General features: G+C 38.1%; 2 protein-coding genes across 2 annotated transcripts; one reads left to right on the forward strand and one right to left on the reverse strand.

Annotated features, from left to right (window-relative positions):
* Positions 1-951: 951 nt before the first annotated feature.
* LOC133990234 (uncharacterized) lies at positions 952-6,445 on the forward strand. The gene is made up of 6 exons (XM_062428459.1): positions 952-1,006; positions 2,851-3,159; positions 3,241-3,522; positions 4,301-4,381; positions 5,321-5,336; positions 5,917-6,445. Exons 1-6 carry the CDS (start codon positions 952-954, stop codon positions 5,921-5,923), a joined length of 750 nt encoding a protein of 249 aa, XP_062284443.1. The 3' UTR covers positions 5,924-6,445.
* An 847-nt stretch (positions 6,446-7,292) lies between these two features.
* Positions 7,293-10,194, reverse strand: LOC133990233 (SLAM family member 5-like). The gene is made up of 5 exons (XM_062428458.1): positions 10,175-10,194; positions 9,257-9,385; positions 8,093-8,401; positions 7,733-8,011; positions 7,293-7,469 (listed from the first exon to the last, which is right to left on the reverse strand). The coding sequence occupies exons 2-5, from the start codon at positions 9,306-9,308 to the stop codon at positions 7,357-7,359; spliced, it is 753 nt and encodes a 250-aa protein (XP_062284442.1). The 5' UTR covers positions 9,309-9,385; positions 10,175-10,194; the 3' UTR covers positions 7,293-7,356.
* Positions 10,195-24,615: the final 14,421 nt, after the last annotated feature.

Here is a 24,615-nt window from a genome sequence, read left to right on the forward strand (position 1 = left end):
CCTTTGGTGACTTTGTTAAGGAATTACTTTACATTACCACTAATACATCAGAGGAAGCATAGGTGCTGGAAGTGTTGTTGTTGCCAGGATACTGTCAGGGTCCTTGTATATCCTAGTTTTTTTTTCTTCTTCCTGATTTCCTCTTCCTTGTTGTGGGTGTGTCTGTGTTTTGTCTCGCTCCCCTTGTCTTGCCTGTGTTTGTTTGTAGCAAAGGAGACCATTAAAACAGGACAATATGTAAAATTATTCTAAATTGATTTAGGTTTGGAGCACTTTGGTAGCCGAGTGTTTACTGAACATGTCACATAATGGCAGCGTCTCTGGTTTGATTCCAGCAAGGAACCTTTCTTGCAAATCATTTCCCTGTTTCCTGTCAGCCTCTATGCCATCTACTGTCAAATAAAGGCATATTTTTAAAAAGTGATTTGCGTTTCCCCCCCATTTTTAAAAACCTGACCTGTGTGGTATTTTCATTTTCCCCTTGAACATAAATATAATTAAAGTCCAGGTTGGCAGTTCAGGTGAATTTGGGACTTTAAATTTCCAGTGCCATTAAATGTGAGTGTGGACACATCAACACAAACAAAAAGATAGCCCCGGCTGATTCAATGCTACACAATGAAGCTTAAACTGCTATAAACATTTTCTCCGGTTCTTTCTGTGTCATAATCAACCTTAGGCTGTGTTCGTTATAAATGCTGCCAGAATTAAACAATTTTATAGTCGCTTTGCAAGAGTCCACCACAACAAGCTGTTTATCACTTTCTGATTATCTGCTGGTCATGTGACTCATGAATCATGTGACTTTGCATACTGCATGAATCGCCTAGATTCCTATTGTTCAGGGATTTCCAAGAAGACTTCCCACCATGGATGTATCACATGCATGGTTCCTCCTGAGGTCAGTACACAAATAATGTTTTCACTTTCTTTTGTGTCACATGTTGGACAATGGCTCAAGCTGTACTTGTCGTCGTTTGTGTGCTGTTTTCATGGGAAACACAAGGTAGAATATTTTCTTTAAATATTTTCTGTTGTTGGTTGTATTTGTTTTCAGAGTCCGGTTGTTTTAATGAGTCACTGCTGGAAGTTGAATCAGACATTTCTGACACAATATAACCGACTCCAAAACTGAGCCATGTATTAACCAAAACTTAGATTTCCAAAACCTTTACTTTCCAGTGAATGAAAAAATATCCAATGTATCCATGGAGTAACAAGCCATTAATCACATGCTATTTTCAATGGTCTCTTTTAGTCAAATGTGTCTATAACCCACAGAGCATTTTTATGAAAAAAGAGTTACTGCAATTTAGAGCAGTGCTTATCTACACAAAAAACACAGTTAAAACTAAATGAGGAAATCAAACTTTCACTTCTTCTTTTTTGCCTGCGTAGTTTGTCAATCTTGATTCCAAAACTGAGATTTGAGATGCCCAAAACTAACCCAAACTATGAGAGTAAAGAGGCCATGCCAAAAAGAAGAAAAGAAGAGAAAGCCCAAGAGCGAAACCCAGCAACAGGCTGTAGGACTTCCCCTCTAAACTAAGGGAAACATGCAAAAACCCTAACTACAGAAACAAAGCAGCAGAAACTGAACTTCCAGGCCCCCATCCTCGAAAAGAAACAAAAAAGCTACAAAAAGAGATGATCAGGCAGCGTGCAACATGGCAGGAGGCAGAGAGAGAGACAGTGCTCCTGTGCTCTCCCCTATAAAGAGATTGCAGGTCCAGAGCTGAGTATCTGTGTTGTTGCCCATGAAAAATGTGGCAAATCTCATCTCAATATCTCTTTGCATTGAGATTACCTCCAATGATGACAAGCCTAGTTTTTCCAGTGATGCACTATTAAAAAGAGGCTCAGCCAAATGGTCAGTGGGTCTTTGATGTTAACAGTACTAGCATTGAGGAAGGCTGGTGTCCACAGCCAGTAGGAGCTCCAGATCTCTGTCTACCTCCTGCCACTGCTGTACCTGCCTCTCTACCTGCAGATGTTGGGACTGCTGCTGGTTACCTGCAGATACTGGGGACTCTATTTATAGCTGTGGCAAAGCTGCCTTCCCGTCGGTCTATTGCAAAAGCTGGCCGTGGTTCTTTTCTTGAAGCCATCCTCTCAGCTCTGTGCGCACTCCGATCCTGTTCTGGCTGTAGGACGCTCTGCCCAGAGGCTGTTGTTGATGGGGCACGAGCAATGTTTTGTGGCACCTTTTGGCTGATCTCCGCCACCTGCTCCTGTCACTCCTCAACCTGTGTCTTCCTCTGAGCTCATGCTTTATTGTTGTGGGAGATTAGGCACTGAAAATATAAATTTCCTCCTTCTCCACACAGTCTGCATTCAGCATAGGCCTGGTTCTTGCAATCTTTATGTCCTAGACTCCCACATATACAACCCTTCACTTCCTGACAGTTTTTGACTTGATGCTCCATGCTATTAAAAATGAAGCATCTTGTCACCTGAATGCAACCACTGCCAGGACCGAGGGAGATTCAGTTTGGTATGGTCTTTCAATGGTTTTGCACATCATGCTGGATCTTCACTTTGTACTTTCTGACTCCATACCAAATCTGAAACTGGTCCTCTGGCTTATAAGATTGCTTGAGTAAACTCAGGTAGCTCGGGTAAATTCAGATAGCTCCACATCATGGCTGGACACTCGGCTCCAAAACTTTACCATTATATTCACAATGTCAATACTTATCTTCATTTACTTTGGAGGTAAAATGCTACAGAAATGTATAAACATTACTCAGTGTTCAAGGAGTAAAGGCAGTGACAACAATACTCCCACTTTTAAAAACAGTGGTGACTGAAAAATCATACAAGTGATTTTAATGTGTGTTCTTTTTACAGGGTCCAGTGCTGTTACAACTGTGTTTGTGCAGAAAGGGAAGAATTTACATCTGGATGTTAACAAACCTGTTGTTCTAGGAGAAGACACTGGTTTTAGGTGGACATACAATAATAGTCACAATGTTGTGAGACTACTTCCTAATAAAAGAAAAAAAATAAGTGACAGTTATGCAGGAAGGGTTGAGTTTTCTGTACAAAATCACTCTTTGCTTTTGAAGAATGTGCAACATGGTGACAGTGGAGATTACACTGCACTCATAATTGGGGACAACATCCAACGTGTAACAGAATACAAGGTCATAATTCAAGGTAGGTTTCTTTAGATTTCAAACATTGATACACAGTAATACTCTGTTTTATAACCCTTCACACCTACCTTTTGTCCTCTAGATCCAGTGTCTCCAGTTCAGCTGTCAGTGAACGTGTCTAACAGCAGAGAGTCCTGTAACTTCACTGTGAGCTGCAGTACAGAGGACTCTCTCATCAACAGCACTTTTAGATGTGACACCCACATCTGCAATCAGGAAGGAGGAGAGCAGTCAGAGGTCACAACCTCTGGTTCTTCTCTCCGTGTCTACCTGTTCAATGACTCCATCATCTGTAACCATAGCAACCAGGTCAGCTGGACCAGAGACATGAAGGAGATTCAGCCTCTCTGCTCTCTAAATGGTGGTGAGACTGAAAGACAAAAAAACTAACTGAGAATAATACAAAGTTTAGACACACTGCTTGTCATGCAGTGTAAATTGCCCTAACCCATAAACATTTGTTATAAAATATTGTGAAAGTCAACGCCATTAATATTTTCTAACCATTCAAAAAAAGTCTTTGAAATAAACAGCACTGTCCATAGTTCTGAAACAACAGCTAAGTGATATTCACATTGTGTTATTTTTACTATGTTTCTATAGATACACAAAGCTTAAACAGTGGGGACAAAGAATACAACTGAGGGGGCTATAACTCCCTTAAGATGTTTAATGGTGCCGGGCCCAAGTAAAAGGTCTCAGTACTTCTACCAAAGGGTTCATCTGATGATGAAGTCACAAACCTTTTGTGTCCATGTTATGTACAGTCATCTCTTTATCTTATACTTACCCATCCTATTATATGGTTATACTACCCATCCTAACTATTTAGGAGCAGTGTGCAGCCACAGTCTGACACCAGATAGTTGAGGCAGGTGCGCTGCACTTCATGCTCCAGGGAGAAAGTCTAGTCTGTTGTGGTGGCTGTCTGTATTTACACTTATCTCGTCCACACAAATTAACCAAAATGTAGGAATGAATTATATTTTGTGCACACGCAATAGCATGTTGAGCGCTCTATGTAGTAAAACATGATCTCCATAATCTCCAAAGTGATTAAAAGTTATGAATCTAGGAATTTTTGGAAAGTAACTCAAATGAATATGTAAACATTTCTATCAATTGTGTTTGTTCATTTGCAGGTACTAATCTGGGCATACCAATTGGCATTGGGATCGGGGCTGCAGTTCTCGTTTGCCTTTTCCTTGTCTGCCTAATCATATGTAAGTCCCAGTGAATATTTCAGCATGAGAGAAATAATGAAATGAATATCTTCATAGATGTTTGAATATAAATTCTATCATTGTAGCGGAGAATACCCACCACACTGATAAACCTCTCGTGCTTAATTAAACAATGGCATCAGAGTGAATACATTTCCAATATACCACATTCAACTCCACGAAATGTCACCAAAAACAATTTTCTATGTAAAGATATAGTGATGTAATGGCATCCTGAGCAGAGAGTGAAGTCTAATTCCCTTTGTGTTGTAATATTAGCCTCTCTCTGCAAGTTAGTGCATGTGATTTTCTCTCTGTCCTTTGTGTCTGTTTCCAACATGGCGGCTGTGTCACAAAGTTTCTCATATTACAGTTAAACAGTACACTGAAATATGTTTGTGAAGACATTTTAGGAGAGCAATAGGCAATGCAGAAGAAGAATCTTGAATCATATTTGATCAGCACTTTCTTATTTGACAGTTTGATTTGGGTTTCTTTGGCTGATGGTTCAGGGACTGCTTTCTTTTTCCCAACCTTATTGAGTAAACAACGTGCACTTTTATTTTGGTGTGATATGCTGGTGCTACAGTGTGACATCTAGTGGGGTTGAATGCCATATTTTGCACATCTAATGTCCAACTGACAGTAAGATATGTTTATTTTGCTTTGGAAATATAGACCTGGTTGGTAAAAGAGGTTTCCTGAGTTGTCTTTAGAGCAAAAAAGTTATTTTCAATTTAATCTTTTGCTCTAAGACTCTTTCTGTGTCTATTAACCTTAATAAACATGAAGCTAGTAACTAAGGGAGCCAAGTTTAATCTTAATTGAATAACATCATAAACAACGTCAACTGCATGTTTCTCATTCATTTCTGTTGTGCAAATGTATGTCAAGTTTCAAAAAATTTGATCTAAAACAAACAAACCCTTCACATTGCAGTAAACGTCAGAACAAGGTAAACATTTTATTTTCTTTTGTATTTGCTCAATGAGCAGTTTTTTTTCCCTTTTTCTGCCAACATCTTTTTGCCAACCTTTCCAAGCTCAATTATGACACACCTACAGAAAAGACAGAAAAAAATAACTCCAGAAATACAATAAATCTAAGCTAAATGTGGTATGTTGTTGTATCAAACTGATGAGCAGAATTTCACATTGTGTTTAATTTAACAGTTAAGACCTGATTTAAACAGGTCAAATGTTTTTTTTTTTTTTTTTTTAAATCAAAAACCTTTTGGAAGTTCAAGTGGAAAAGAAATGCAGCCTTCCTGATACACTGGCTTATAATCATGCACACCAAAAACTTTACCTACTTACTGGTGCTGCTGCTTGCTCCAACTAAACCTGCTATATGTAGATGTCACTGCTTATTCTGCTTTCTTTTATCTAAATGTCTTTTTGTGAATTGAATTACTTACAGATGACATCCTGTTTGAGTTTTCATAGAAAAGCAGATTTTAATATTTACTGTTTATATAACAAGCAAACTGAAAATGGAAAACATTTTTCTAACACGGTCGTTTGATTTATTTCTAGGAGGTGAAGTTACATGCCAAGGCTTGCTGGATTCTACGTCCCAATCAGCCCTCAGAGTGGTCTTCAAACATATTGCTTAGAAACCTTTTGCTACTGAAACAGCTGCACATATCTCATGTTCCAATACAAATGCCGAACACAAATAATTGTATTCAGCATTAAATTTAGGTTTATTTCTTTAAAAAAGTAATTTTAAAAACATGCTGTTGTCAAAGGCACAACCCACCAGAGCTTGAATCCTTTATGGACAGTATTTGATGTTAAAATGTGGAAGAATGAATTGAACTTATATAAAGTGTATTCACTAGATGCCACTAAATCCTACACATTTAAATAAAGCAAAGCAAATCATTAAAATAAAAAAAGCTTTTTTTTTGTTTTTGCAATATATAAAATGATTAAAAAGTGATTTATGTTTTTCCCCGATTATTAAAAATCTGTCCTGTGTGGTATTTTTGTTCTTTGTGTAAATGTGGGTGTTGTCCAGACTTTTGAGTTTCATTCAGTCATACATTTTATTTGTAACGCACTTTTCCTTTGGAGCAAATATGTAAGTGCTAAAAGGAAGAAACAATATTAAAGTTCTTCTAAAAAGAAGTCCTTATGTAAAACTCTGTAGTATGTGACGCCCTCTGTTGGTCTAAAAGGGCATTTCATAAAAGAGGGGCAGCAGAACAGAAGGCCTGATCACTCATGGTGCTGAGTTTAGTCCTGGAGAGGAGAAGGAGATTAGAGTTTGTGGAGGGGAGGGATCGGGTTGAGGTTAGTGGGATGAGTAGTTCTTTCAGGTAGAGAGGGGCATTACCATAGATGCACTGGTGAGTCAGGAGGGAGATCTTGTATTCAATCCTGGTGGAGACGGGAGCCAATGAAGTGAATGGAGAACAGGTGTCATATGAAAGACCCGCTGTTACTTTGTGCTGCATCAACATTAATTTAGTTTTGCTTTATTTATTTGACAGAACAAGAATATTAGTCATCATGTGTCTTCTGTGCATTAAGACATGATTTGATTTCAGCTGTTTTAAATAACATTATATGTTAATGTGCAGAATTAGGTTCCAAGAAATTATGGAACAAACAGAAGAGACAAACTGGTTTTAATAAGGCTGCACAAACAAACTTCAGGAACAAATATCTGAGGTTGCATTGATTTGTATTGATGGTGTAAAACTGATTTATTTTTAAGGCAAAAAACTTACAGAAACAAGTAGGTGAAATAAAGAAGATTCAATCAGCACCTATGTGAGTGATGAAGTTGCAACATCACTCTTCATTAAGAGAGACTGACTAAGTCAAGAGGTTGTGATATATAGCACAACAAGCAAGCAAAGCTCTATAAACCAAACTGCATTCCTACTCATGCACATTGGCGTCTGCTGTTCTACTTGATAAGAAAGTGAATAACAGATTTGTTGGTGTAGAGTTGTCTCTTCATTTTTACTTCTTGAGCCTCTCCATCAGATGGACACTGATGACGGCAGACACCATGATGATCAGACCAACAGAGAACACGACTGTCTTCACCAGGCACAGAGAGATACTCTGTGGACCTGCAACACAACATAACTTATCTTATTACAGTACTGACAATACAGCACAACATACAACATACTGGATGTAATACATAACCAGAAATACTTCATTTAGAAAACCTTTTGTGTGTTTTTTTAATGTTGACAACTTTTTCGGACTTTAATTAACTGTGCTGATTACATTTTATTCATGCCTTTTCTTTTTCATCACTACATTTTGATTTCATCCGTGAGGCCCAACAGTCAGAACATATTTATTGCACATTATCTTTAAGTCTCACCAGCAGTGCAGAGATGCCGAATCTCCTTCATGTCTCTGGTCCAGCTGACCTGGTTGCTATGGTTACAAATGATGAAGTCATTGAACAGGTAGACACGGAGAGAAGAACCAGAGATTGTGTTCTTTGACTGCTCTCCTCCCTCCTGATTGCAGGTTTGTTTGTCACATCTAAAAGTGCTGTTGATGAGAGAGTCCTCTGTACTGCAGGTCACAGTGAGGTTACAGGACTCTGTGCTGTTAGACACAGAGTTCACTGACAGCTGAACTGGAGACACTGGATCTAGAGGACAAAAGGTAGGTGTGAAGGGTTATAAAACAGGGTAATACTGTGTATCAATGTTTGAAATCTAAAGAAACCTACCTTGAATTATGACCTTGTATTCAGTTAGAGGTTGGTTTTTGTCCCCACTAATGACTGCAGTGTAATCTCCACTGTCGCTGTGTTGCACATTCTTCAAAAGCAAAGAGTGACTTTGTACAGAAAACTCAACTCTTCCTTTATAAGGGTCAACTATTTTTGTTTTGTTATCAGGAGGTAATCTCACTACATTGTAAATGTCATTGACTCTCCACCTAAATTCATCAGATTCTGGTATAACAACAGGTTTGTTAACATCCAGATGTAAATTCTTCCCTTTCTGCACAAACACAGTTGTCACAGCACTGGACCCTGTAAAAAGAACACACATTAAAATCACTTGTATACTTTTTCAGTCACCACTGTGCATGTGTGTGTGTGCGTGTGTGTGTGCGTGTGTGTGTGCGTGTGTGTGTGTGTGTGTGTGTGTGTGTGTGTGTGTGTGTGTGTGTGTGTGTGTGTGTGTGTGGTCATTCTGAAATGTACGGCCACGACCTTTACTCAATGAACATTCATTTTTATTATTAGAGAAAAGTAAAATAATGGCAGACATTGCCATTTAGATTAATGGACTTTCAGTATAATTATAAATCTGGATGCATTCATAATAGTTATATGGGTGCTGTATAATGCATGTTGGCAAAACTTATTTTACTTGATCTGTTTAAATGATTTGAGCCTTATGTTGTCTGTCTATGCATTTAATAGTTTTCTTTCCCACTGCATCGTGTTCAGAGAATCCCCCATCACAACCCCCCCACCCCACAAAATACAGATGCTTCCTCTTTCATGTGCTACATTTTGACCACAATCATCATGCAGCAACCTGCTGTCTAAAAAGCGACTGTAAAAGTCTGGCTAGAGTTTCTCAGTCCAAAATGCCCACAACATATAACTTACATAATATTATTATTATTATATCTATTATTTCTGATCTTGATAAAAGGGCGAAACTGTACTCTTTCTAAAGGATCACAATTCATTTTTTGCCTACCAACTACTAAATGCAGGGATATCTACTAGCAACTAGCAGGACTTTCATTACGGACAATTACGAATCTTCAGTTTCGTCCACAATCCTCAGTGCATTAATCAAAATTATAAAGTCAGCTCAGGTTTTATTACTTTATCTGCAATAAAAATTAAAATGTAGTATGTTTGTCCTACCTGCTAATTCTTTGCAGAGCAGAAGTCCCAGCATCACAAAGGTAAACATCATGGTCTCTGGCTGCCCTGACTTCAAAGTGCAGAGGGGAGGACTTGGTGAAGAGCTTTTGTGACACAAGTATATATTTCCTGTCAAAACCACAAACATACACAATGTCAACATGTCAACCTGTCTATTCAAACCTACTCTCTAAGCTCATTTTTACTGTTTGAGATCTTGCTCATAAAGAATGTAGTTAGTTTGATTCACTTTAACACATATATTAAAGTAGGTCAGTGCACACACACTATAACCACTTCCTTTCTCGTGGAACACCTATTTAAATTTCAGCCTGCAGGTGGTGTGAACATTTGTTAATGTCCGAACAGAAATCCAGCAATGCAACAATGAAAAATGAACCTGCAAAGGCATCAGTGCATCATTGCAAGGTCTGGAGGACACAATTAAAATCTGCTTGTGCTTGTATATTGATATTAAAAAAAACGTATGCTTTTAGCTGTTGTAGTTTAGTTTTGGTTTATTTAATTGACAGTACAAGAACATAAGGCTTCCTGAAACCTGTCTTCTAATGCTATTAAAACAGGAATCATAAGGGGTGACTTTAACTATCTTAAGTTCATTGAGACAAGGCTTGTTTTCATTTTTTAAATACGATCTTATTTCAATATGGTGTACAGTTTAGGATCAAAGCAGTTTTAGACCAGACAGACCAAATTGGTTTCAGTCTGCACAAACTTCTTGATCAAATATCTGAGGCTGAATTAATTTCTAACTACTTTAAACAAATGAAAATATTTTAAATTTCCGATGTGAAATCAACTTATTTTAAGGAGAGGCAGGTTCATTAAGACAGACATCATAATGGAAGGTCCTGCACCGAAACACAAAGTTAAAATAAAGAAGAGGCCAACACCTACTTGGTATGTTTCGACTCAGAATTCTGTCAGGTTTCATTTCAGTATCAGTAGTAGTTTTAAATGGAACGAGGAAATGAAGATGATCCACATGTCAAGATTCAGACCTGGAGAATGAAAGTTAATTGAAACTAAATCATACAGAACCAGACAACAACATTATGTTATAATGCACTGTATGTAAGGCAATGCTTATTTTGGTAAAACTTGTTGTAAAAATGGAGATGAGGAGATGATGATTGTATTTTGTTATGACGAAAATTGTAATGACTGGAACACGGTTTGGAGTCAAATGCACGGCTCAAGACAGATCAGTTCACAAATCAGTCCAGAGATCAAAGGCAGGGTCCAAAAAATGAGCAAGGTTCACGAAAAATACACTGAATAACATGAAGGGGAAAAAAGCTGTAACGTGAGACACAAAGGAACTACAACAATCTGGCAACACACAGAGGGAATGACACATGTGTCATTTGGCCCACCGGGCATTCGGGCCGACGAACATTTTTGGGCCGGAGCTGTCATAATTTAATAATAAATAAAAAAAATCATCAGCCGCGACGGTATTTGAGACTCGAAACGCGGCCCATTGGTTGATTTTCTTGATGGACAATGGGCTTGTGTCCAATGAAATCTCTCAGACCTCCCCTCCCTCCTCGGCCCGCCCCTCCCCTCCCAAGGTTATCAAATTTTGCCATTTGAGCTGAGTCTGACCGCAGAGAGAAGTCAGTGTCAGTCTGTGGAAATGGATAGCGGGCCTAATAAAACATAAAAGCGCAAGGGGGGCAAAAAGAAGCTGCGAGACAAACGGCTGAAAAGCCTACAGGTGGACGCAGCAAAATGTTCCAAGATCACGGATATGTTCACCACAAGTTCGACTGTAGTTGGGGCAGGGCCGTCGACAAATGCACAGGCTGTCGGAGTGGCACACAGCCTTGTGCAACAGTGTAGTAAGGAAGGAGAAGTAACTATTCAGGCGAATTTGGAGGAGGAGGAGAGAGACGTTACCCTGCAGGGACAGATTGAGGAAGAGGTCAGAATAGCTACTGTCAGCCCGGTAAGAAGTATATGAGCAGAAATGTTATATGTTAGCAGAATGAAGAGGGACGTTTCATGTAGGGAGTGCGGAGGGCTGTTGTGTGTGTGTGTGTGTGTGTGTGTGTGTGTGTGTGTGTGTGTGTGTGTGTGTGTGTGTGTTCGATTGACATGCATTTGAGTTTCTCTGCAACCTGCATCAGTAGCAAAGAAGCATAAAATATGTTATCCACAACAAATCAATGAGTGGTCGGCCTCAGAACGTGCTCATCTTTTTGAAATCTGAAGTCAGTCATGATTGGTCGAAATTGTTGTCAATCTTGACGCAGTACAACAAGCAAACCTATCAAATTTCTTTGCGCATACAGGCAGGTACACACACGTAGGCTACACACAAACGCACTCAGAAAGACACTGGAATGACACAGAAATTATGATAGCCCGTGGAATTAACAATGAAAATGTTTTGAGATGTGTGTATCTTCACTTAATAGCATCTCGGGAAATTGTAATTTAATTATCTGGGGCTAAAAGCTTGCAAATGCTCAACATAGGAAATGATTACAGGAGTCATTTTATTCAGTCAGACTTGCATGCATAATAATAGTATGGAGTTTTTTGTGCACAACCTCCTCCTTGCTGGTTTGGAGTTGGTCATCCTTGTGTGTGTGTGTGTGTGTGTGTGTGTGTGTGTGTGTGTGTGTGTGTGTGTGTGTGTGTGTGTGTGTGTGCGTGTGTGTGTGTGTGTGTGTGAATTGCCTTTATAGCCTTTGTTTTCAAACAATGCTATGAGTAGACTCTGTGTCCAACTTACAGTGTTATTTTAGCTTTCCATAGAGTTATAGTTTGCAGGTGTTACAGCTTACAGTTATTATTATCATGTAATATTAGTGAAACATTGCTTTGCCTAAATGGATGATAAATCATTAACATTACATTTATTAACATGTTAAACTCTTAACAACTCTTCCATGTAGGCTACTGCGCTTTATTTTAACACAATGTGCACATATATCCTCTGGTATGTCGTGTGCATCCGCATATCGTTTAAATAATCATTGTGGGCCGCCATGGCCAAAAATGCCAGGGCCATTTTTTGGTCCCAGTCCAGCCCTGGTTCAGAGACTTCTGAGAAGACCAGTTCCTGCTGAGCACAGTGCATAAATCATGTTTTCACTTCCTCATGAATCCCGGGCCCCCACTTGTGTTCATGTCCTGTCAGTGTGTGTAAAATAAGGTTAATTCATATGAGGTAATAATTTAGCGGTTTTGGTATCTGGGCAGTATGTTTAATTTAATGATAATTTCATAAATTCAATATTTCAGCTCAGAACAGTAATTTGACTCTGTAGTCAGAGTATGTTTTATTTCAACAGGTAAGATTAGTTCATCCAGGAAGGTTTTTATGTCATTTATTTCAGCTTCAGTTTGTATTGAGTCAGGGGTAGATCTGTTTGGTTAGGCGGTGTGTTTTGTTTTGTTATTTATGATTTGGTGCCACCCACAGATGTTTTCTTTGATAGAAGTGTAGCCGGACAAGGGGGTCTGCTTTCCAGAAGTACAGATCTCTTATCTGTGCAGAGACGCCCTTGTAGAACAAACTTTCTCACCAAAGGACTGAGTCGACATCGTAAACGTCTGCAGACCCAACTCAGAAGATTAAACATTTCAATCATTTTCACTCTCTGATTAAAAATGTGTGTAAAACAATTCTCGGGTTGACCATGATGTTATAAGGATAAAGTCTCAAGGAACTGACCTTAAAATATTACCACTGTCGTAACAGCCTTTTTACATTCATTCAACAAGTTAGGTCATTGTTTACTGTTGATGGTTTTGTTTTTGTCTGATCCACAATACTGATATAACTCAAAGTATGTCAGCGGATATTCTGTGTTTGTGTCTGTATTAAAATGAATGATATGCTATACAGGTTGAAATAAATCAAATGTGAACCATGATGTTGAATGGATTGCGTTAAACCGACTAAAATAATTGATTAATCCTATTTCCCCTCTTGAAATGTAATTCATTTAGTAGAAGGAGCAATGTGATTGGTTTGGGGCTGAGGCCAACCCTGAACCACAGACCACGTGGCATAAAACCCCCATGGCATAAAAACAGCTGGAGACGCAAGTCTCGCTTTCTTCTAAATTTCTCCTGAAACTTCTTTCTTTAAGTTAACTCCGACTTGTGAAGCTGTATTGAGCAACGAATTAAATTATCAGTACTCTTCAAACTCCACCGAAAGCACCGAGACCATACCAGGTGCTCACCACCGGGACGCCTTCAGAGACCAACCGGAATGAGCAGCGTTCAAGCCATCAGACCGGTTCCCGCAGCTGGACGCAGTTCGAGAATCCAGCGGAGTTTGCCGAGAGAAGCATCTTGTCTGACTTCGCTTTCTTCCCGATGCGCTTCCAGTTGACGGTTAATCTTCTGAAAAGTAGGCTGAATAACCCATCTCTCATTTTTAATCGGGCTGGTGTTAAACTGTGAGCGTAACTGAGTTAAGCTTAAAGTATTCCTTACCTTTAATCCCCTTTTAATATAATTACCATAGGACCTAAAACCGTTTGATGCCACCATTCATCATCATATTTCATTCATTAGAACCATATATTGATGTGTTTTATTACCTCTGTTTTGTCCATTATTCACAATTTGCTTTTCTTGTATGTTTATCACTGTTAGTTAATAAAACCCTTATAATCATAGTCGATCGTGTGTGTATTGATTTGGAGTGAATATCAATACGGTCCCTGACGCCGAAGGATTCGTAACTTTAGATATCTGACTGATTCAGAAATGTATTGATTTATTCAATAACATGATAAATATTTAATTGGCTAATCAAACAAATAATCAATTAAATATTTCCGGAGTTTCCGGTGGTGCCCCTGATTAGATTACGAGAGCTATTATTTTTGAATATCTATAACTTATTATAATCCATCATTTGCTACAGAAGCGTATGATGGTCTATCAGACTATTACGGCAGTTGTAGGGGGAGTTTGAATGTCAGTAGTCCTAGTGTTAAAGGACCACTGTGTGAGATTGCTTGGAATATAAATTAGTTTTCATTAGTGTATAATACCATGAAGATAGGAATCATTATATTGTCCTCACCTGAGACTGAATCCTTTATATCTACAAAGGGAATGGGTCCTTTTTCATCTAACCAAAGTTTCTACAGTGACTCAGAACTGACAAAAAAAGTAAATAACTAAAACAGGACGGAGCTTTTTTGCAATATGTAAAATAATTCAAACGTGATTTAGGTTTTCCCCCCATATTTTAAAAACGTGACCTGTGTGGTATTTTCATGATCCCCTTGAACATAAATGTAATCATAGTCCAGCAGTTAAGGGAATTTGGGTCTCTAAATTTCCAGTGCCATTAACTATGAGTTTGGACACATCAACACAAACAAAAAGATAGGCCTTGCTGAAGCTCACTTCCTCATTATCTGTTGGTCATGTCTCTCTATCATGTGACTTTGCAAAAATGCATTGACTCATCATTGATTCCTGCAACATTTTTCAGGAATTTCCTAGATGAGTTCCTGCCATAGATGTAATACATGCATGGTTTCTCTTGAGACCAGTCAACTTTTGTCACATTGTGACTTTGCATAATGCGTGAATCACCTAGATTCTGAAGAAGAAATTCCTACACATTTGGTTTGGTAGACGTGATAATTAGATGATGTCTGAAGATAGCCCCTTGATCATTCCAAGAAGTTGATGCAATCCTGAATTTTAGGTAAATTCAGCGTTCTTTCTTATGAAAGGGTCAAATACAGGAATTATTTTTCAGCATGGTTCCTCATACAGTAACAGTGCACAAATAGTATTTGAACTTCCGTATGTTTCACATGATGCACGATGGCTCCCACTGTACTTGTCGTTGTCATTTCTGTGCTGTTTTCATGGTCAACACAAGGTAAAATATTTGTCTTTAAATATTTTGTGTTATTGGTTGTATTTGTTTTCAAAATCTGGTTGTTGTAGTGAGTCACTGCTGGAAGTTGAATTAGACATTTTTGACACAAGTTTGAACTTTTTAAAGCGTTTTTAGCCTTTTTGTTTTTACACCATTCACATCCCTGATTCAAACTTTCTAGTTGATGTAAATGGGAAAAAATGAAGTTGATGAATGAAGGTGAGGAAGTGGGAAGATGAGATTATAATGTATTTTTCAGCACAGGAAAAATTAGACTACAACAATATATTTAATTAAAATTTGCATTGCCTAATATATCCAAACAGAACTTTTTTAAATACTAAAACCTTTTTGTGTTATTAATGAAACAAACAAAGAGTATTATGATTGAGGTATGCACTCATTATTTTCTGTTTCAGAAACTTTCAGTTTATCTTTCAACCATTACAGTACGTAACATTTATGGAGCTTTTAAAATGTAGTATAGTTCCTTTCGGTGTCTGTACTGTTCTTTATTTTGATCTTAATTATCTTTTCTATAAATTGTTTTGCAACTTGAGAATCTGAATGCAACCTTTGCCACACTGGCAGGAATGTAATTATTTTTACTTATGTATTATTTTACTTTGCTGGCCTAAAAATAAGAAGAAAAAAAAGAGAAAAAAAACAACGATTAAAACTAAAACTAAAATAATACTAGAATCAGACCGAACCTGATAGACTGGATTGCCAGGTTTCAGGTTAAAGGGAACAGAGATGTGTTGGTGGAAACAGGTAAATCACAGTCACTTCTGCTTTACTGGAAGTCCTGATCACATTTATTAAAACAAAAAAACAGTAAGAGACTTCCCAGATTCTTTGTGCTTGTGCTTACAACTGTAGTTAAAAAAAATGAGAATAAGAGTAAGAGAGAGATTACCCAAATGAATTAAAGGAACACAATTAATTATGGTTACAAAGATTACATAAAAAATACTTTATATCATCACAAAACTTTATGACAAAGCACAAACTTGGACTCCCTTTCCTTGTATTAGGTCGTTGCTGTCAGGTGCAAACTTTATATGTCCAAAATCTTTACTTTCCAGGAAATAAAAAAAAAAATCCAATGGATCCATGGAGTAACAAGATTTAGTTACAAGCTATTTTCAATGGCCTGTTTTAGTCAAATGTGTCTATAACCCACAGAGAGATGTAAAGGCTGATCAATAGCATTGATATTTGAAAATAATAAAAATTACAAAATATGGACATACAAGCTTTCTGGCCGAAAACAACATTGTGTGTGTTTGTGTTTGTGTGTGTGTTGTTTTTTCACTTGATGGGAACCGCAGTCAGACAGCACACTCACAACGTGGGTACCAAAATTATTGTGGGTCCGAAATCCTGGTCCGAGCAGAGCACTGAATTCATTGAAAAGAAGGTCAGGGGGATGTGTGTGTGTCTGTGTGTGTGTGTGTGTGTGTGTGTGTGTGTGTGTGTGTGTGTGTGTGTGTGTGTGTGTGTGTGTGTGTGTGTGTGTGTGTGTGTGTGTAGGGAAAAGGGTTAGGATAAGGCATAGAGTTGTGATGGTAGTTTTATGGAAGGCAAACAGCCACAGACTGTCTATACATCTAAATCTACAGTGAGGAGCTTGTCATAAAACTACTTCACTGTTAGAAGAACTGCAGCTTCTGTCTTCTCACTTTTTGTTGAACTTCTAAAACTTTTTTTTTTTTACTGATAAACATTCACTTGTGAGAATAAATGTACAGTGTTACAACACAGATTTCACAAATTGCAAACATCCCAACAGGAAACATTTTCATTACCAGGTGACAATTACAACACAATTGACGGCTCCATGGTGATAATGGTCACAATGTAGCAGAGCATGCATCTGTATTTTCTGGGGGGGGGGCTACATGTCACATTCACCCATTCATACACTGAAAATAGGGGATACCAAGCAGGGTGCCAACCTTCTCATCAGGAGGAGAATAGCATTAACAAACAATCACACAGCTGGCACAGCCTTTGGGAGCAATTTGAGGTTAAGTACCTTGCCCAAGGACACATCAACATCACACTGCAATGAGCCTCTCTCCATCACAGCCAAAGAGAAATGAACGGCGCTTGCAGAACAAACAGTTGGCTAGATACAGGCAATTTTACCCACTGACTCAACTTCCCCCATTCTCCCCTATGTGTTGTTTAAATTTAGTTAGTATTAATACTTTGAATTAAAAGTTCATCCTTTTATATTCTGAAATTCAAATACAGTATGTGAAATTAGTGATAAAAAGTCAATGCAAAATTGTGTTACACTCATAAAACTGCTACAAATTCACCAATGTTTACAGTCCATTAATCTAAATGAGACCATCTGCCATTATTTGTCTTAAATCATAAAAGTGTTCAAGGAGTAAAGGCAGTGACAGCATTACTCTCACCTTTTAATCACCATTTGTAAAAACAGTGGTGACTGAAAAAGCATACAAGTGATTTTAATGTGTGTTCTTTTTACAGGGTCCAGTGCTGTGACAACTGTGTTTGTGCAGAAAGGGAAGAATTTACATCTGGATGTTAACAAACCTGTTGTTCTAGTGGAAGACACTGAATTTAGGTGGAGAGTCAATAATACTCTCAATGTAGTGAGATTATTTCCTAATAAAAGAAAAATAATAAGCAGCAGATATGAAGGAAGGGTTGAGTTTTCTGTACAAAATCACTCTTTGATTTTGAAGAATGTGCAACACAGCGACAGTGGAGTTTACACTGCACTCATAACCGGGGAAAAAGACCAACCTTTAACTGAATACAAGGTCACAATTCAAGGTAGGTTTCTTTAGATTTCAAACATTGATACACAGTAGTACACAGTTTTATAACCTTTCACACCTACCTTTTGTCCTCTAGATCCAGTGTCTCCAGTTCAGCTGTCAGTGAACTCTGTGTCTAACAGCACAGAGTCCTGTAACCTCACTGTGACCTGCAGTACAGAGGACTCTCTCATCAGCAGCACTTTTAGATGTGACAACCAAACCTGCAATCAGGGGGGAGGAGAGCAGTCAGAGATCACAACTTCTGGTTCTTCTCTCCATGTCTACCTGTTGAATGACTTCATCATCTGTAACCATAGCAACCAGGTCAGCTGGACCAGAGACATGAAGGAGATTCGGCCTCTCTGCTCTCTAACTGCTGGTGAGACTGAAAGAACAGCTAGTTTAGACACACTGTTTGTCATGCAGTGCAAATCGCAAAATTTTTTACAGAGCCCAAAAAGGGCCATAGAGAGAAAAACTATAAATTGAGGTGATGTTTTACTACGTCAAGTGCTTGAAATGCTGCAAAAGACATGTGTCCCCAGGTTTTTTTTGAGTAAAAACAGACCCAGGGCCAGGATGAACTGACTATTTTATTACACATAAATTTGTTTTTTTTTATTACAATTTGGGGGTATTTTAATAGTATTATGTCTGGCTGTCTTGACTGTGGATGTAGCTGCCATAACCAAGTCATTTCCTGAGAAAGATCAATAAAGTACCTGTCTATTTAAATCTGAGGAGGCTTTTAAAAATCGTGTTGGGGCAAAGTTTATTGATTTAACCATGTAATAGCCTGAGGAATGCATAACAAGAACAACATCAGGCTACTGTTTTAAATGTAACGAATACATTCCTTAAACAACTAAATACTGAATTAATCTCTGTTAAAATCAGCAGGAGGAGGCGCATGGAAACAGCAGTCTGTTATTGTTCCACTGCTGTTATTGTTGTAAATCTTAATTGTCTCACAATTTACCTAGTGTAAAGTTTAAGGTAAACCTAACCTAACAGACATAACTTTAGTGGACTCTCAATTTGGACCAGTCCCTCAAGGCTCAGTTCATTCTCATCAGTGCCCACCAGTAATATCCCAAGAAATCATTAAGCATCCAGAAGTCTGGCTGTCTACATTTGCACGTATCTCGAATGCACAAATCAACCGAAACGTTGGAATGAATTGTATCTTGTTCACATGCACTAGCATTTCAAGTGTTTGATATAATAAAACATGGCATTGATAAAAATAAATATATTTCCCCATGTCACCTTTGGGGCTTTGTAATTTGTAGCTAAAATGTTCTTAAAAGTTATGAATCTAAGATTTTTTGGAAAGTAAAACAAGTAAATGTGTAAACATTTCTGATCATTTTTTTGTTTATTTGAAGGTTCTTATCTGGGCATAGCAATTGGCATTGGGATCGTGATTGTAGTTTTCCTTCTTTGTATTTGCTTCCTTTACAAAAGACACACAAGTAAGTCCTATTGTATATTTCCTCATGAGAGTAATCATGTAATTCAGATCTTCATAGATGTTTGTATATGAATTCCATCATTGTAGCAGAGAATACCACCACACCCACAAACCTGGCATCAGAATGATTCAAGTTTCAGTATATAACATTCAGCCCCACTAGATGTCAGCAAACAACTATTTGCTATGTAAAGATATAATTTCCAACATGGTGGCAGTGTCACAAAGTATCTCATTGAAGCAACACTAAAATATGTTTCTGAAAAATGTGATGTAGAAACAGAATCTTGATCCATATTTGATCAGCACTGTAACAAACTTTGATGAGTTTGTTGTTGTTGTTGTTGTTGGTTCAGGGACTGCTTTCTTTTTTCCCACAACTTATTGAGTAAGCAACATGCGCATTTGTTTTGGTGTGACATCTAGTGGGGCTGAATGTCATATATTGCACGTTTAATGTCCAATTTAAATTAAAATAGATATATTTTGCTTTGGAAATATAGACCTGGTTGTTAAATTAAATAACATTACCAACGTCAACTGCAGCAAATGTGAACAAAAAAAACCTCCCACTACAGTGAACTTCAGAATAAAGAACATTATATTTTGCATTTGAGCTCAATAAGTATTTTTTTCCTTTTTCTGCCAAAATCTGTCTTGAATTTTACAACTTGCTTTAATTTGTGATTTAATCTTGCTAACCTCAATCAGCTTTATTTTTTATCATTATTAAGAAAATCAACAATGTTTTTTTATTTTTATGATAGACCAACAAAAAAGAAAGAACAGTGAAAATGCAATATATGAAAGTCTTCGGGTAAGTGACGAATTTCACATTGTGTGTAATTTAATTTAACATTTAAGAAATGATTTTCAGAAACAGGTGACATGTAAAAAAAAAAAAAAAAAAGGTAAAAAATGTAAAATGTGAAAACAATGCAGCCTTCATAATACATTTGACACCAAAGACTTCATCATAACGACTTGGCAGTCTATCTAAATGACCTCTCTATCACTTTGATGTTTTTCTAGGATCTCAATCTCAACCAAACTTCTAATCAGAATGCCACAGAAGATGCTTCAGGTCTTTCTCCAAACTCCCCCTACGCTTTGGTAGGATTTCAAAATGCACATGTGCAATCTACTGAGACTGTAAACACCCACGAGACAGAGACCGTTTATGCTCTAGTTACCTAAGCTCCAAAGTCAAACCACCAACTGAAAAATACTGATCATGATGATGATTCAGTTCATTCACAGGACTAAATCCTGGTACGTCATGATGGATTTGAAGTCCCACTCAGCCTCAGAGTGGTCTTCAAACATTGCTTAGACAACTTGCTGGACCCTCTTGCAAGACTTTGGTTACTGAAACATCTGCACAAAAAGTTTCTTCAATGACTAAAAACTGAATTTGTAATGTAAATATGTTTGACTTTCATGTTATAAACTGATCGTGACATTACTTTATGTAATTGCCTTTATCTCAAAGCTGTTCACTGGTTCAATATCAGACAGAAAAATTACACAGCAGTAAGGAATCTTCCGCCTATTTGAGTCATGTTTGCATGGTTGTCTGAAGTTGGAGCTACCCTCATAATTCAGCAGAGAGGACACTGAAGGGCCATCAGTAGGGTTAAAGAATATCATATCTGGGACACGACCGTTCCTTTGACCCTTACAGGCTCTGTCAGCTATGGGCAACATGTTGCTTAATGTCCAACTATGAATGCCCTATAGATGTGAAGGGTGATATCCCAGTGTGAAACATTGAATATAAAGCATAAGAACATGATTGTTTTCAAATGTTTATTGAATGTTCAATAATTATTCAGTTTTGTTTACATTTCTTTGTTTAAATCTGAGCACACATTTTACAACAGGCGATGACATTTATAGTACAATGTAATTAAGGTAATATGATTTTGTGAAAATGAATACAATGACATGAATATTCTCACAAATACATGGAAAATAGATGGTGTGTGTGTGTGCCTGCCTGTGCATGTGTAATTGTGTATGTGTGGTTTTAATAGGCCTCTCCAATTCATAAATTAAAAACAAAGAGAGATTCTACCATCACCCTTGTTGACTATATTTACTTGACATTCAGGAGGTATGTATCCATGTATGTGTTGAAATAAAACAGATCAAGTTTAGCCAAGTGCAACTGGCCTTGCACTTGACAAAAATACTTGTGGGTTTTTTTGAGTTTGGCCTTACCATCAACAAACTTAACATGCTTCATGGGATCATATACTCTGGCATCAGGGCTAGCACCAAGGTAAGACGCGTCAGGATGAACAACGAATCCAGAAGGAAATACATTGACGTTGCACATGTCACAGTACCGATTTAACACTTCTGGCTCGAGGTCGATACCCCTTTTCGTGGCAGGTGTTTGCTGTACCCCCTTTATGATCCTCCCTGCGAGAGCCTGAGCAGAGGACTCCCCTCTAAGAGTAAACACTTCACCAAATCTACTGGAAGTTAAACGGGTCTGTCGGACTTCCTTTCACATAGGATTCTCTGACTGCCCCCTTATGTTCTCTTCAATTATACTTGCCAATTCAGGGGTGACCTCTAAACTCTGCAAGTGATAAAACTGGTGATAATTGGGAACAAACTGTAAGTGTCGTTCTAATGTGTAGGCAATTAAGGGAAGTTAAAGTTAGGTTGGTTAGGTTAGGTTTATCTTAAACTTTACACTAGGTAAATTGTGAGAGAATTAAGATTTACAACAATAACAACAGTGGAACAATAATAGTGGAACATGCAATTGCATATTGCAGATATGGAACAAAATATTAGAGACTTTGGGGAGGTGAGGGTCCTCTGAAATAATGCGAACGCAGAAGTAACTTAAAACTGCATTCTATGAAAAGGCCACCAGGGGGCGACCGTTTTGGTGTCAAAAGGACTTCCGTCTCTATACAAGTCAATGGAGAATTCACCAACTTCTCACTTGATTTATAACCTCAGTAAACATTTTCAAAATGTGTTTATGGTCTCAATCGCTAGTTTAAAGCCTTCTTCAATGCAGTATGATGTTCATTTGTGAAATGTTGGCTTCCCTGATTTTATATTTGACGATAAAGCAGGGTATGCATTAGGGCATGGCTACGTTGTGATTGACAGGTTGATTGGTTCACAGGTTCAGGACGGCGCCTCTTGCTCCTCCTGATGCCCATATAAGTAGAATCCGTGTTTTTTTTTAACCCAGCATGCACCTGAAATTTTCAAGATGGCGCTGTTCAGATCTGAAACTGTTCGCTTCCAAGCAGCAGTCCACAAACCAATGGGTGACGTCACGGATGTTACGTCCATTTTATATACAGTCTATGGGTGAATGCAATGCATTAACCGGAAGAGCGAACACACCGCTCTACCGATATCTGACGGGTTCTTCCGGCTTTCGACTATGACGTGACATAGGCCTATTAGGCAGTCACTTAAGGCAAGAAGTCATTACACTAAGTCACTTAAAAATAAAAGCATGCAATAAAAACATAAAGCACAGTAACAGACTTCCACCTTGTTACATAAACATACGATCTCGAACTATCACAAGTTCTCTAAAACAAATCCTTTCCGAGACAGCAACACAGATGAGCAAACCAGTTAACAGCAAGTCACAGCTGACACAGATTTTCACCTGCATGCTGCTGCAGTGCTGGAGGGACAGAGAGGTCATAGAGCCACAGAAAGGCCTAGACAGGAGAGAGAAAGAGGAAGCTGCGGAAAGGACCAGACAGGAGAGAGAGTGAGAGACAGGAAGCTGCAGAACGGCCTAGACAGGAGAGAGATCGAGCCGCAGAAGAACGTGCTAGACTGGAGAGAGGTCCTGCCGCAGAAATGGCTCGACATGAGAGAGAGAGAGGGGAAACTGCAGACAGGGCTAGACAGGAGAGAGATCCTGCCGCAGAAATGGCTAGACATGAGAGAGAGAGAGGGGAACCTGCAGACAGGGCTAGACAATAGAGAGAGGAAGAAAAGGCCAGGCAGGAAAAAGAAAAGCTGGAGGCCGAGTAAAGGGAATGAAGAGATAGCAAAGTACAGACTGTTAAGCTAAAAGAGAAGGATAGCACTGTAAACTTGGGATCAGAAAGAGAGAAATCACAGGAAGGGAGGAAATGAAAGCATTGGCTTCAGAAGTCAATGTTAGCTCTCATAGCTGAGGCTGGAGAATCAAATGCATCTTTGCAAAGTTCATATAGATAACAGCACTATATTTACAGGAAAAGGTTTTGTATGTTGCAACAGAATTCACTGAAGGATTATTTTCCCTTGTAGTCCATTGGGACAAACTTCATTTAGAAGTTTATATTGAGAATTTGTTGTATTAGTTTAATAAGTTTGATTCACTTTGTGAATGTATTTATTGAACTTTATCTTTTAGTCTCACCAGCAGTTGGAGAGCAGAGATCTGATCACCCGTTTTTTTCATGTGATTTTTGAGTTACTAACATTGCCAAATTAACTATGGACATTTTATCGAAGCCCCTTTTAATTTTCAGTCTACACGACAAGGACATGAAGAGTAAACGGTCTATGGAGGGAAATGAGTGGTAAGATGACACCAGTAGTGATTGCTGAGAGGTGGGAATATGAAATGTAAAAAGTCACTGATTATTATTTTAATATGTTGGAAATTGTTTGGAACATGATTGTTTAACTTTTATCTAATCAACATTAAGCTCTGGGGTGTTAACGTAGTCCAAAGTGAGATCAGTTGAAAACATATTTTCAGATGAGACCTTTCTCTCTAAAATATGATTTAATAAAGTTAATTTTGAGATTAGAGGCCATATTTCATTTCAGTTCTTTCAGTATTCTTTTAGATTTTTGAATGATGAGTGTGTTGGCTGGAGATTTCACTTGTGGAGCTCAAATATTCCTAAAGTTACACCTAAAAAAGGGGAGTATCTTGCAAAGCAAGTTCCTGCTGAGTGCAGTGCATAAATAGTCCTTTCACTTTCTCGTGTGTCACATCAAACAAACAATGGCTCTCGCACTTCTCTTGGCTGTCTGTGTGCTGTATTCATGGGAAACACAAGGTAAGACATTTTTCTTTAAGTATTTTATGTTGCTTGACTTTGTTTTCAATGTCTGGTTGTTATAGTGAGGCACTGCTGAAAGTTGTTTTTGAATTAGACATTATTGATATAAAATGCTATAAAACTGA

The sequence above is a fragment of the Scomber scombrus genome, chromosome 11 (assembly GCF_963691925.1).
Source record: "Scomber scombrus chromosome 11, fScoSco1.1, whole genome shotgun sequence".
In the NCBI taxonomy this organism is placed as follows: Eukaryota; Metazoa; Chordata; class Actinopteri; order Scombriformes; family Scombridae; genus Scomber; species Scomber scombrus.